Genomic DNA, 15603 nt, shown 5'->3' with positions numbered 1-15603 from the left:
TATCTAATGTTTCAGAGAGAGTCAATAAAGTGCCATTATACACCCAGCTAATTTTGTAATACTGTAGTTCAGGGAGAAATTTTCTTCCTGGTCCTGTCTGATATTTAGTTTATAAATTGACACATAAAATAGATATCATTATGTATTTTTTTCTGTCGTAGTGTAACTGTAGATGTTATGCTTTGGCTGTCTTATATCTGAGATTGCAGAGCCATTAGCCATTATTTTTGAAAACTCATGGCGATCGGGGGAGGTCCCGGATGACTGGAAAAAGGCTAATGTAGTGCCCATCTTTAAAAAAGGGAAGAAGGAGGATCCGGGGAACTACAGGCCAGTCAGCCTCACCTCAGTCCCTGGAAAAATCATGGAGCAGGTCCTCAAGGAATCTATTATGAAACACTTAGAGGAGAGGAAAGTGATCAGGAACAGTCAGCATGGATTCACCAAGGGGAAGTCATGCCTGACTAACCTAATTGCCTTCTATGATGAGATAACTGGCTCTGTGGATGAGGGGAAAGCAGTGGATGTGTTATTCCTTGACTTTAGCAAAGCTTTTGATACGGTCTCCCACAGTATTCTTGCTGCCAAGTTAAAGAAGTATGGGCTGGATGAATGGACTGTAAGGTGGATAGAAAGCTGGCTAGATCGTCGGGCTCAACGGGTAGTGATCAATGGCTCCATGTCTAGTTGGCAGCCAGTTTCAAGCGGAGTGCCCCAAGGGTCGGTCCTGGGGCCGGTTTTGTTTAATATCTTTATTAATGATCTGGAGGATGGTGTGGACTGCACTCTCAGCAAGTTTGCAGATGACACTAAACTAGGAGGCGTGGTAGATACACTAGAGGGTAGGGATCGGATACAGAGGGACCTAGACAAATTAGAGGATTGGGCCAAAAGAAATCTGATAAGGTTCAACAAGGACATGTGCAGAGTCCTGCACTTAGGACGGAAGAATCCCATGCACTGCTACAGGCTGGGGACCGAATGGCTAGGTAGCAGTTCTGCAGAAAAGGACCTAGGGATCACAGTGGACGAGAAGCTGGATATGAGTCAACAGTGTGCTCTTGTTGCCAAGAAGGCTAACGGCATTTTGGGCTGTATAAGTAGGGGCATTGCCAGCAGATCGAGGGACATGATCGTTCCCCTTTATTCGACATTGGTGAGGCCTCATCTGGAGTACTGTGTCCAGTTTTGGGCCCCACACTACAAGGAGGATGTGGAAAAATTGGAAAGAGTCCAGCGGAGGGCAACAAAAATGATTAGGGGTCTGGAGCGCATGACTTATGAGGAGAGGCTGAGGGAACTGGGATTGTTTAGTCTCCAGAAGAGAAGAATGAGGGGGGATTTGATAGCAGCCTACAACTACCTGAAGGGGGGTTCCAAAGAGGATGGAACTCGGCTGTTCTCAATGGTGGCAGATGACAGAACAAGGAGCAATGGTCTCAAGTTGCAGTGGGGGAGGTCTAGGTTGGATATTAGGAAACACTATTTTACTAGGAGGGTGGTGAAGCACTGGAATGCGTTACCTAGGGAGGTGGTGGAGTCTCCTTCCTTGGAGGTTTTTAAGGCCCGGCTTGACAAAGCCCTGGCTGGGATGATTTAGTTGGGAATTGGTCCTGCTTTGAGCAGGGGGTTGGACTAGATGACCTCCTGAGGTCCCTTCCAACCCTGATATTCTATGATTCTATGATTCTAGAATAAAAAAAGCTATTTGCCATTATATTTTTAATTTTGTCTACAAGTATTTACCAAGAAGATATAAAAACATAGGTTTTTAGAAGTATGTAACATTAATTTTCATTTTTACAGGTATATAACTATTTTTTCAAGTATTAATGTTTTCTGAATTATGTAACAGATGTGTAATATGTATGGCACTTAATTTTCAATTGATTTTCTCCTTTGTTAATAGATATTTTGTCCCATGATGTAGTGATACAATAACTGAAAGCGTTTGATCATGAATAAAGCAACAGAGGGTCCTGTGGCACTTTTAAGACTTAACAGAAGTATTGCAGCATAAGCTTTCGTGGGTGAATGACCACTTCATCAGACACAAGTCTCTTGTAGGCATTCACCCACGAAAGCTTATGCTGCAATACTTCTGTTAGTCTTAAAGGTGCCACAGGACCCTCTGTTGCTTTTTACAGATTCAGACTAACACGGCTACCCCTCTGATACTTGATCATGAATAGACTTTTAGATTTGTTCTATCTAGTGATGGTCAGGCATTCATTGTATTTAATATATTTTGTAGACCTAGAAGTCTGGAAACTCTCTATGAATCATCTTCTTCTGCATCTTGTATGAAAAGGAAGGGGACTTGTTTATATACTGATACACTGCTACCTCGATATAACGCGACCTGATATAACACGAATTCGGATATAATGCGGTAAAGCAGTGCTCGGGGGGGGGGGGGCTGCGCACTCCGGTGGATCAAAGCAAGTTCAGTATAACGCGGTTTCATCTATAACGCGGTAAGATTTTTTTGGCTCCCAAGGACAGCGTTATATCGAGGTAGAGGTGTACCTTTTAGCTATATAGATCTTTCTGGCTCTCAGATTCACTTTTTTTATTGTCTTGAATTTTTTTCAACTGTATTGAGATACTTTTTCAAAAGGCGCTGTACAAAAATAAATTGTAAACATTCCAGTTGCCATAATGTATTGATTTAGGAATTTGTATGGTCCTTGTTACAGTAATATCTAAGAATAATAGAATATCAGGGTTGGAAGGGACCTCAGGAGGTCATCTAGTCCAACCTCCTGCTCAAAGATGACCAATCCTCAACTAAATCATCCCAGCCAGAATCTGACAATTGTTAATGAATTTTAACCTCAGAACACCACTGTGAGGAAGGGATGAGAAACTGAGGCTCAGGGTAAATTAAGTGACTTGTCCCAAGGTCATACAGGAATGGCTGAATTGGGAATTGAGCCAAGGTCTCTTGAGTTCCAGGTTAGTGCCCTACTGCCCTATCCATTAGACCAAGGGTTCTCAAACTTCATTGCACCATGACCCCCTTCTGACAACAAAAATTACTACATGACCACAGGAGCGGGGACCGAAGCTTGAGCCCACCTGAGCCCCGCAGCCCTGGACGGGGGGCCAAAGCCCGAGTCCCACCACCCCAGGCGGACAGGCCAAAGCCGAAGCCCACGGGGCTTCAGCCCTGGGTGAGGGGCCTGTAACCCGAGTCCCGCCACCCAGGGCTGAAACCCCCGGGCTTTGGCTTCAGCCCCAGGTGGTGGAGCTTTGGCTTCGGCTTTGGGCCCAAGCAAGTCTAACGCCAGCCCTGGCAACCCCATTAAAACGGAGTCGCGACCCACTTTGAGCTCCCGACCCACAGTTTGAGAACTGCTGCATTAGACCATCTGTTCCTTCCATCTGGGAATCAGGCAGACCAGAGCTTAGTTTATTTCTCATTGATACAAAACTCTCCTGAGCTCTGGAAAGGAGACATTAATAGATCTTGTCCCTCTGTGGTAGATTGTATTCTGGACTTCATTAGAGCATACTCATCTAAATTATACTTGTTTTTCCTAATGTGTTTGAATCTGGTCTGCTATCTACACAGCAGTTTGGTGTTTCCTGTATGAATCTACAGGGACTTAGACTCGATACTGTTAAAAATAAAAATTAGTTATTCTTTACGGTGTGGCGAGTCAATTACTGAGTGTCATCAAGGGAAACAGTTGTACTCTTGCTTGATATCGATTTTTCAAAGTGGGGGTTAAAAATGTATACAGGTGTCCTGCTGCACAGTGCCTGTTACTTTCCTGTTTCCTGAATGAGTGCAGTGGTGTCTTTCTCAACCTGTTTTGGAAAGTAGGAACCTTTTCTTGTGTTTCTGATTTATTTCCTCTGTCTGCCTTTGGTATCCAGGGGAGCTTGTAACTTCGAGGTTTAAAAATGAAGTTGAACGGATGGGTTTTGATATGAACAATGCCTGGAGGATATCCAATATCAATGAGAAATACAAGTAAGTTGTATGGATCTCTGTAGACTGTTGCTTCACAGCCAAGTGCCCTGTCAAAACACCAATCCTCATGTAGCAGATCACTGGAACTTTTTAAAATTGAGATGTTCTACAATGAAAGATAATCTGCAAAAAGGGAAAAATAAGCTTATGCCCTTTTTGCTGATTTATGTATTTATAAATAATGCCTTAAAGTGGGCTTTCAAGTATATATTTTTTTAATTAGAGATATCAGGTCTTGATTTTCTGTTCTTCTTGCTGGAAGACTCCTCGGAGGACAGGAGAACTAGAGGGACTATAACATTACAAAAGAGTGAAACCTGACCAAATGAGAAGGGAATTGATTCTTATTCAGACTGTTTAAAATATTTTGCTTTTGTTAGCAACTATTTTCCTCCAACACCTAACAAAGATGGGGAAGAAAAACTCTTTGTGGAAGATTCAAACACCCAGGCTTTTGAACTGAGATCTGAGAAAGTTCCCACTCCAGTTCTCTAGTTTCACAGGAGTCCTCCAACAAAACTAGGAAGACTAGACTAGATATTCTTGACATGTGTAAGGTTTTTTTTAAAAAGAAAAGAGGCCTTTTTTATTTATACATAATAAAGAAGCACAATGGGGAAAAAAACGTAATTTTTTCCCCTTTGGCATTTTTAGAGTCTGAGGAGTCAATTCAGGAAAGCAGTCCTGTTCAGGAAAACACTTATGCATGTACTTAAGTGCTTTTCTGAATAGAGATAGACTTAGGCACATGCTTATGTGTTGCACTGAATTGGGGGAAAATGCATGACTTATTTTTTGTAACTACTTCCACTTCTGTTACCCTTATTGGAAGAAAATATTTTCAATTCCCTGCAATTTATCTCAAGCTGTGGAAGACATTCTTTATGGGCTCACAATTTTTCTCCTAGAAATCTGCTTAAATTTGGGTGAGAAATGAAACACAATTTTTAAACATTAAGGTAAGGGTTCCCAAGTGATGGTCTGTGGACCACTAGTGTTGTCTGTGTGGAGCTGGCTGGCTTATCGTTGTGTTTCTCCTTGTCTCCCGCTGCTTCCATAGTTGTACAGGCTTTTTGTTACAGAGAAGAGTTAGGCAGCCTGTAAAAGCAGCCTGAGACAAAGATGTTCCGTCATTCCAGAGTTCTGTTTGGTTAGAATTGTAACCTTGCTGTTATGGTTCATTCTTGGAAGGTTCCTTTCAACCATTGGTCAGATTGGAGGGGGTAGGGAGAGGAGTGTTGGTATTCTCTTATACCAGGGATAGGCAACCTATGGCACACATGCCGAAGGCGGCATGCGAGCTGATTTTCAGTGGCACTCACACTGCCCAGGTCCTGGCCACTGGTCCGGGGGGGCTCTGCATTTTAATTTAATTTTAAATGAAGCTTCTTAAATATTTTAAAAACCTTGTTTACTTTTCATACATCAATAGTTTAGTTATATATTATAGACTTATAGAAAGAGACCTTCTAAAAACATTAACATGTATTACTGGCACGCGAAACCTTAAATTAGAGTGAATAAATGAAGACTCGGCACACCACTTCTGAAAGGTTGCCGACCCCTGCCTTATACTCACTGAGATTCAGTGAGAACCCTCGCATAGTAGATTGAGCTGATCTTCAAAATATGAATATCCTTTTTTTTTGCTTGCAAGTTTGGGTTAGTGGTTAAGTAGTTACCAAAGTTGACATTTATATAAACATCAATTGGTCTAAGAATTAATATGCTATAGCAATGAATGGGAACTGTTCACACCTCTCCAAGCTAATCTTACAGACATTTTGTGTAATTCCAGCACACATCACTCTTTTCACTAAATTCTAGAGCACAAGATGGCAGCCCACAGGGAAAAGTACCATTTCGCCAGACCACCACAAATCAGCACAATCCAGTTCCTACCTTCCAAAAGGGATTGATAGGTTGATGCATTGATCCAGTTTTACACATATATCCTCTTCTGACCGACTCTGCGAGACCATAATGACTCCATTCCTAGCGGCTTTGTGATATGAGCTTATAGAAGAGAGTGGAATTACTAACTCTTTGGTATTGAAAGATGAGGAATTTCTCTTCTGTGTTTTGATGCGTTCCTGGCAGCTGGAGTTAAATAACCATTGGGTTATAATTTTCCTAAGGAAACGCTGGGTCAGATCCTCAAATGGTGAAAGCAGCACTACTCCATTGATATCAGTGGAGCTATACAGACTTACACCAACTAAGGTTCTGGTCCACTGCATTCTTTAATGTCTGATAAAGAGGATTGTAGCTGCATATATGATTGATCAAAAGCTCACAAAATAGTATGGGTTGCGAAATGAACAGCACTTAGTTTGCTTGTACTGCCTTTTATTTTATATTGTCAGTAGGTTATGTATCTGCTATTTGTCTGCTACATTTAACCCTTCACTTCCTCTTTCCACTCAGGCTCTGTGGTAGCTACCCACAGGAGCTCATAGTTCCCGCCTGGATCACGGACAAGGAGCTGGAGAGTGTGGCAAGCTTTCGGTCCTGGAAGCGTATCCCGGCTGTGGTTTACAGGTGAGACTCCAAACCAGGAGCATCCACTGTCACCAAACTGAGGATTGGGGCTTTTCAGCAAATAAAACCTTAGCTTACTTGGAACTGGGAATCTCAGCTAGTAATGAAACATGCTCAGGGTGCTAATGTGCCAGGGCTCAAAATGAGTGCAAGTAACTACAACGAAGGTAATGAACATTCAATAGATTCTGTAAATGGTAGGAAACACCAGAGTTACAGCAGTGCCTGGTGCCCCTAGTTTCTGGGTATGCATAATCAAAGGGGTGGTGTGTGCATGCATGAGAAGCTTTGCTATATTTTGATTCCTTGTTACTCTGTAACTCTTCCAGCTATGAATTACTAATACCCTCACCTCTCAACTTTTGTTGTTGCAGAACTCTTACATCGGACTTCAGTGTGTAACTCACCGTGTCAGTTTTTGATTCCCCCCCCCCTCCTTTTGGTTTTTACACCCCCATACAATAATTGCGATATACAAGGGCTCTGGAAAGAGATTAAGTGCTTGTATTGACTGACATTTTAGGCTATTTGTCTCTGGTATATCTGTGATAACTTTGTAAATACTGTAAGTTTTTTCCTTTGCCAGTCTTCCCAGGGCTTTCAGTAGAGTCCTTATGCAGCATCTAATTTGAGCAGTTGATTGTGGCAAATTAGAGATTAATTTGATTATGTTACAGTCCCCTAAATCTCTGTAATGCTTCCTGTGTGGGAGGTCTTTACAGTTCTACAATTACCTCCATGTTATACACTCCTGTGTATAGAGCAACAGAGGGTCCTGTGGCACCTTTAAGACTAACAGAAGTATTGGGAGCATAAGCTTTCGTGGGTAAGAACCTCACTTCTTCAGATGCAAGTAATGGAAATCTCCAGAGGCAGGTATAAATTACATACTCCTGTGTATGTAACCCTTCCTGTTCGACTAGTGTCCCTATGGGTGTTCCACTGTAGGTGTGCTTGTGTTCCTGCATTGCGGATCGGAGAACTTTGGTAGCAGGGTCCATTATGCCCACACGTGCGCTATCTCTCCTGGTGCACGAGGCTAGCCAGCATGTGCGGGCTAACTCCTTAGTTCCTTCTCAACTTCTATTAGCAGTCCATTTCCAACCATTACCTTCTTTTACATTTCTATAGCTAGTTAGTCTCCCCAGTCTTAGTTGTAGTTTTTCTCATTTTACTTTCTTCACAAAGAAAACAAGAAGACTTTGTTTCCCCCTTTTTCATCAGGGATTCTTCCGCCAACGGGGTATGCCCTGTTCACCAGGCTTCAAGAAGTGCCTTTCCTCAAAGAGGCTATCCCCGTAGCAGGCAAGCACTCCCGGTGCATACGCTGCCATGGGGAAGGCCACATTCCACAGAAATATTCTCTGCCAGTAACTCAGGCCCAGGTCTTGCAAGGACAGGGAGTTGAGACAGAAGATCATCTTCATGGAGGCAGCCCTCCAACCCTTCCCGGACCCATGCCAAGAGTCACCTGGCAGACGTGAGTCTTCCCCACAGCCCTCAACATCCAAGGACTGTGGGTTGAAGAAATCAGTCGCTGACTCCTCTCGTAAGTCATTGAAAAAGAGAGTAGGAAGTCCCCAGAGTGAGCTCCAAGTCAGCCTTAAATAATCTCTAGCACGTTCTGCACCATCAGTACAAGACAGTCCAAGCCTGTTATCATGGCTCACAAAAATCTGGAGTGCCAGGTGTCGTTCATGTGCCTAAGACCTGATGGGTACAGGCATAGAGTCAACGGCACCCAAAGACAGGGGCCAGCACTCCACTAAGAAGACACTGCCAGTACACATGGTTCCATCAGCACTGTCATCGATGCCCCATCAGGCACTGGAGCAGTTGGTGTGGGCAAGATCACCAACCCCCTCAATACCACCAGTGGCACCAAATCGGTTGGTACTGCTGGAATTCTGGCTCTCAAGAGACCTCCATGTATCCGACGTACTGGAGTCTCCTCTTCTTGGGACCGGGACTTCGGCATCGAGTCATCTTCTGGCATGGGAATCTTCCCCGCAGCCCTGCCATGCTCCCCGAGCATACCCTCAGACAGCCCCACTGGGTCTTGGAAATTGTTTGCACTGGGTACTCCATCCATTTTACCGCCTTACTCCCTTCACAACACTTCCCTCTCCCTCTACAGTGACCCTTCTCACAAGAGTTTAGTATGACAAGAAATAGATAGAGCGATAGAACCAGTACCTCTACGAAGCAAAGGTTTTTACTCTTGCTATTTCCTAATACCCAAGAGGAAGGGAGGTTGGAGACCCATACTAGACCTCAGAGCACTCAAAAAATATGTCAAAGCTCAAAAAATTAAGATGGTCACTCTAACAACAATTATTCCAGCCTGAAACAGGGAGACTGGTTTTTGGCCCTCAACCTTCAGGACGCTTACTTTCGATCTCAATCTTGCCCTCTCACAGACGGTTCCTCAGACTTACCCTAGGACATGACCACTACCAGTACAGAGTACTTCCCTTCGGGCTGTCATCAGCTCTGAGAGTATTCTCCAAGGTTCTCTTAGTAGTGGCAGTGCACTTACATTCCCCGGGGATCATGATTTACCCCTACCTGGATGATTGTCTCCTCAGAGGCCAGTCCTTCCAAGAGGCTCGCCTGATTCACCAGATCCACAGTAGACTTGGTAATGAAATTGGGCCTACCGATCAATTCCCAGAAATCAACCCTCACTCCAGTGCAGCTCCTGGAGTTCATAGGCACTGAGCTTGACTCATTACAGGCCAGAGCCCTCCTACTTCAGCACAGATTCCTCTCTTTGACCATACTCATAGAGACCGTTTAAAACAGCCCACAAATGTCAGCCAAACACTGCCTCAAACTTTTGAGGCATATGCCATGGGCACAGCAGAAGTACCACATGCCAGGCTTCACATGCGATGACTTCACTTGTGGTTCAGCTCAGTCTACAGACCAAACAGAGACAGGCTAGACAAACCCCTGTCACTACCCACCAGGGTCAAAAACTCCTTGGAGTGGTGAAAAGACCCAACAAATGTCTGCAAAGGGATTCCCTTTTTGCAAACCTCTCCGTCTCTGCTTCTTACCACCAACGCATCCCTCATAGGATCGGATGCACATCTAAATGACTTGACAACAGAAGGCAGGTTGTCATCTACAGAGATATCCCTCCACATCAACTCCCTTGAACGCAGGAGGCCTGCATTCATTTCCTCCCACTGATCAAGGCATTAGACACGAGAGTCCTAACAGACAACATAGCGTGTATGTACTACATAAATTGACACGGGGGAGCTAGATCACTCTCCCTCTGTGCAGAAGCAATGAAACTGGTGCATCTCCCACGATGTCACACTATCAGCAGCTTACCTTCCAGACACTCAAAACTCAATAGCAGACAGTCTCAGTTGCAAATTCCTACACGACCATGAGTGGGAGATAAATACAATGGTACCTCATGACCTATTCAGGCAATCGGGAACACCAATCACAGACCTGTTTGCCACTTACCTGAACAAAAAATGTCCATGCTACTGCTCCAGAGCAGGGATGGGGCAATGCTCCCTGGGTGAGGCTCTCCTTCTCCCCAGGGCAGGGACCTTTCTATGACTTTCTTCCATTCCCCTTACTGGCAAAGGTCTTACTAAAAACAAAAAGAGAAGGAGCACATATCATATTGATTGCTCCCACTTGGCTGAGACAGAACTGATACCATTACCTTTCACATCTTGCGACATGCCTGCCGATCTCTCTCCAATCCACTCCAGGCCACCTCTTGCAAAACGAAGGATGCACCCTACATCCCACCTGGGAATTCTTTGCCTCAAGGCGTGACTCCATGGTTTAAACGTATAGAGAGCTTCTGCTCGAAGGAGGTATTACTGTGCAGTAAAAAGTCCTCAACACACCATACTTACCTACAAAAATGGTCCAGGTTTTGAAATTGTTGTACTTCCCATCAAATCTCCCCAACATCCGTCACTCTTCCAAAGACCTAGACTATGTACTGACTAAAACATTCGGGACTATCTCTCAGTTCCCTCAGGGTCCACCTGGCAGCTATAGCAGCTTTTCACCGCCAAGTAGAGGGATACTCAGTGCTACCACACCCGACCACTAAACGATTCCTCAGGGGGTATAATAAACATTTCCCCACAATCCCGACATCCTACCCCCTTGTGGGACCTGAACCTGGTATTGAAACGCCTGATTAGACCTCCCTTCGAACCCATGGCCACCTGCTCGCTTACACACCTTTCAATAAAGATGGCCTTCCAGATAGCAATCACCTCAGCCAGGACAATAGGAGAAATGGCAGCTCTGATGGCACATCCCCCCTACACAATATTTTTTCGGTACTCTTAGACCACATCCAAAATTCATCCCCGTTCCACATGAACCAATTGATTCATCTTCAATCTGCTGGCAGTGCCCCTAATTATACAGCCCAAAATGCCATTAGCCTTCTTGGCCACAAGGGCACACTGTTGACTCATATCCAGCTTCTCGTCCACTGTAACCCCTAGGTCCTTTTCTGCAGAATTGCTGCCTAGCCACTCAGTCACTAGTCTGTAGCAGTGCATGGGATTCTTCCATCCTAAGTGCAGGAATTGATTCCTTGAGGACCTGCTCCATGATTTTTCCAGGGACTAAGGTGAGGCTGACTGGCCTGTAGTTCCCCGGATCCTCCTCCTTCCCTTTTTTGAGCATTGAGCATTGACTGCAACACCTCTTCTTGGCAGCATGCACCTCAGACAGAGGCTTTTTTTTTTTTTTAATGACAACTTAAATTCTGCAGAAACTGATAGTGCCACCAGAGGAGTGATAGTGCTGTATACCAGAGTACTGGCTCTAGACTTCCCCAGATTCTAGCCTGGTCATTTGGGAATGAAATCGCCTCATGTACAGAGCAGTCCAAGGGAAGTATAATTCAGACTATTCAGAATATACAGGGGCAGATCCTCTGTTGGTGTAAACTGGCATAGCTCCATTGGTGTCAGTGGAGCAACACCAATTTTCACCAGTTGAGAGTCTTGCCCTCAGTCTAGAAACATAAGAGAATAAGAATACAAACACTTGCAACTTCTACATACTTTAAACATTTTTTTTTAAATGATCAGTTGGTCTCTTCTTTACCAATGAATCCAGCTGTTCTCATCATGAAATTGCCTCTCTGCACAATTACTCACGGCATCTATTGTAGTAATTACAATTTTGCCTCATCTGTTTTTTTTTTCAAATACTCTGGGGCCTGCCTCTTAACACATTGAACCATCTTTCTAGTGTTGCTTATCCTCCCAGTAGATGTCAAAAATCTCTTCCAAAAATCAGATGACAAAGGGATTAGAGAGATAATGAATACTGATAAATCCATTAAATCTGCCCAGTCGTCCATTCAGCCTGAATAGAGGGAAACTAAACAGCTGCTTTTCATACAGACAGCTACATTTACAGATCAGCAAAGCATACAGAAATCTTCATATGCCCTATCTCTGAGTTTACCAGTATTTACTTTTAAAAAAATTAGCCCATGAAGATCATTCCTAGTTTGAGATTTGCTGTCTCATGAAAGGGAAACAAGATCAGTCAAGGAATCACACATTAGCCTCTGAGTCGTCTTACATTTCCTCCTTTTTTTCAAGTAAGAAAGTAGTTATATGCTCCATGTACATTTCAGGGGCCTCATCCCATATACTGTTCTGAGAGCAAATATATCCTTTACAGCACAGACTAACTTTTAAGACCTTACTCATTTGATTTTTAGGATGAAAAGTCCCTAAATAAAATGTGGTATATCTACTTTTTTATGGTTTTATATACAGGCTTGAACCCAGAATACATTTAGAACTAGATTGTGCCTTTCACATAAGTGTGTCACAGCAGGCAGTGTAGGAAACATTGCAGAGTGTGCAAGGAAAGCATACTTATTTCACTACCACTTAGGAGAATGCAGCATCTATGTATGGGAAAATAGCCAAGTATCTGCCCCCACACCTCCTCCCCCCATGCCTTTTTGAGGTGCCTTGCATTACAGGGGCACCAACAGAGATCGATTGTTCACTTAGGAGAGCACAGGGACTCAAACTGAGGTTGGCCCATGCATAAAGAGTACAACAGGAAGAAAAGGCTTCTCCCCTCCTACATACCTGCATGAAGACTAGGCATAATCTGGTCCCCACACCCTTTCGTATTCTACACCTTCATAGAATCTGTCTGTGTGACCACTCAGTATTTTATTTTTAAAATTAAGCCCAGTGGATAAAGCTTTCTCATGTTTGTTTTTTCTCCTCTATATAATACAAAAGGCCTCTTGAGATTTAGTGACAGATTTTGAAGGGATTTAATGAATCATTGTTTGAATACCCCAGTAGAGCATAATCAACCAATGATAGGGGTAGCAGTAGACTTTTTCTTAGCTTTAGAAAAGAGAGAAACGGAACCCCACTGATGGGGCTTTTCTTTCGACCAATGTTTTTCAACCTTTTTTCATTTGCGGACCCCTAAACAATTTTGAATGGAGGTGCAGCTCCCTTTTTTATGACCACTAATCTCATTGCCTTCAAGTCAGACTTAAAGATACATCTCCACCCCTTTGGTTTTCCCTCATCAAAAGTAATAATGATTATTAAAATCCTTCTAATAACTGATCTCAAATACTCCCTTATACCATAGGATTGTGTGTGTGGAGGGGGGGGGGGGAAACTGTTCATTTTCTTTTCTTGTAAAGCACTTAAATGAAGAGGCCAGATTTCCCAAGTGCTCTGCACCCAGCAGCTCCCATTATTCTCAAGTGCTGAGCACTTTTAGAAATCTAGATACTTACTGAAGTGCCTAAATGGAAGCTGTTCGGTGCTGAGCACCTTTGAAAATCTAGCCCTCAACATACTTTGTACAATTTGCTTCTTTGGGGGTCAGAAAATCAATAAACAATCAGAGCCAAACAGCGTGCATTTTGGGAGCAAATACTGAGATAGTTTAAAGGGTTTCATCCCCTCCCCACATACTTGTTTTCCTAAAACCGTGGGAACCTATGTAGGAGGGAGAGATACTGAATAGTCTTTTGTCCATTTCACATTCTCCGAGGTCACCACCTATACAAGTAGCATGATTTTTACTGTTGCGGGAAACAGGGGTACTTAGAAATTGGACAGATCCTGTACTTGCTAAATTATGTGGGGAGTGGATTGCAATAATGATTCGTTAGGTTGTTAGTGGTAGCAGTTATTTATCAAAACTTTGCTAAAGTCAAGATAGAAGAAGGCACTTAGTGGGTTTATTGTGCTCAAAGAGGTTGCTCTGACATGAGGAGGAAGATAACCTAATGAGTGACTATTATCAAGTCCCTGTTTGGAGGGCTGGATATTGGTTAGGCTCCAGAAGGGTAGGAAGTTAGAATTAAATAATTTTTGTTCTCTTTCCACTAGTGGATGGTTCAGCTCTTTGAAAACTGACTGTAAAAATGGCATCATCTTATTCAGATGTGTTCCCTGTGTGAATCGGTCAGATTTTAGTGACAAATCTAGTTGTTTACTACTTTTTATTTCTGTGGATAGCAGACAAATAGGTGGGCATGAGCTGGCTTGGATTCCTTTTTGTACATCACCCACAGAACTGTTTGGTAATTTCCAGTTACAGGGGAGTCAGTTACACCTGTGCAAACTCGTCAGTAGTATTAGGGTTTTACATTTGTTAATGAGCCCACCCTTCAGCCTACAGGTTCTTTAATACTAGTGACGATACACAATGAGGCAAGAACTCAGTCACAGATAAAAAAGCAGGACTGTTGATGAACACATGAAAAATTTTCCCATATGTATATAATGATGAAATCTGAGGCCACGTAGAGGAAGGCGAATTAGCTTATCTCTTAAATGGTAGAATTAGATTCTTCACATACATTAAAAAATGTTTTTCATTTTTTCTTTTTTTTTATTGTTCAAAAATATGGTAGGAAGATGATAAGCAGAAAAGGACCTAGGGATTACAGTGGACGAGAAGCTGGATATGAGTCAACAGTGTGCTCTTGTTGCCAAGAAGGCTAATGGCATTTTGGGCTGTATAAGTAGGGGCATTGCCAGCAGATCGAGGGACGTGATCGTTCCCCTTTATGCGACATTGGTGAGGCCTCATCTGGAGTACTGTGTCCAGTTTTGGGCCCCACACTACAAGAAGGATGTGGAAATATTGGAAAGAGTCCAGCGGAGGGCAACAAAAATGATTAGGGGTCTGGAGCACATGACTTATGAGGAGAGGCTGAGGGAACTGGGATTGTTTAGTCTCCAGAAGAGAAGAATGAGGGGGGATTTGATAGCTGCTTTCAACTACCTGAGGGGGGGTTCCAAAGACGATGGAGCTCGGCTGTTCTCAGTGGTGGCAGTTGACAGAACAAGCAGCAATGGTCTCAAGTTGCAGTGCGGGAGGTCTAGGTTGGATATTAGGAAACACTATTTAACTAGGAGGGTGGTGAAGCACTGGAATGCATTACCTAGGGAGGTGGTGGAATCTCCTTCCTTGGAGGTTTTTAAGGCCCGGCTTGACAAAGCCCTGGCTGGGATGATTTAGTTGGGAATTGGTCCTGCTTTGAGCAGGGGGTTGGATCAGATGACCTCCTGAGGTCCCTTCCAACCCTGATATTCTATGATTCTGTGATTCTATGAAAGTTGAGGTCTAGGCCAGGAGTTCTCACAACAAATTTTTTGGTGGCCACAGAGTGCAGTCACAACTCTCACTGGTGGCCGCACTGACAATTTTTTCCTAAAACACTTAATTAGTTTTAGAAAAAAAAAAATTAAATATGCACAGATTCACATCCAAATCATTGTAACGTATATTTGTAGGGTTCTTTGGCAGACTCAATAACAAAAATAATGCTGCCTCCCCCTTCGGCCTCCCCATCCAGGGCTTAGTGGGTCCTGGGGCTTGCTGTGAAAAATGATATTTGTATATTTGTTAATATCACAGCATATTTAGTAGCTACCTGGGAGGCTATGGAAAGTGATAAGTGATATTAACGAACATAGAAGTATCACTTTTCACAGATAGCTAGTAAGTCTGCTGTGAAAAGTGATACTTGCATGTTTGTTAATATCACTTTTCTCAGCAAG

General features: G+C 43.4%; 1 protein-coding gene across 1 annotated transcript in view; it reads left to right on the top strand.

Moving 5' to 3' along the window:
• Nucleotides 1-15603, top strand: part of MTMR3 (myotubularin related protein 3) — a 161298-nt gene that overhangs the window by 118852 nt on the left and 26843 nt on the right. The window contains exons 10-11 of the mRNA XM_065417640.1: nucleotides 3886-3982; nucleotides 6410-6523. Of these exons, the coding sequence (XP_065273712.1) occupies nucleotides 3886-3982; nucleotides 6410-6523 (211 nt within the window). The remainder of the gene's footprint in view (nucleotides 1-3885; nucleotides 3983-6409; nucleotides 6524-15603) is intronic.

This window comes from Emys orbicularis, chromosome 16, assembly GCF_028017835.1.
Source record: "Emys orbicularis isolate rEmyOrb1 chromosome 16, rEmyOrb1.hap1, whole genome shotgun sequence".
NCBI classification, from domain to species: domain Eukaryota; kingdom Metazoa; phylum Chordata; order Testudines; family Emydidae; genus Emys; species Emys orbicularis.
The sequence above is the reverse complement of the archived record's forward strand: the minus strand, read 5'-3'. Positions and strand labels throughout refer to the sequence as shown.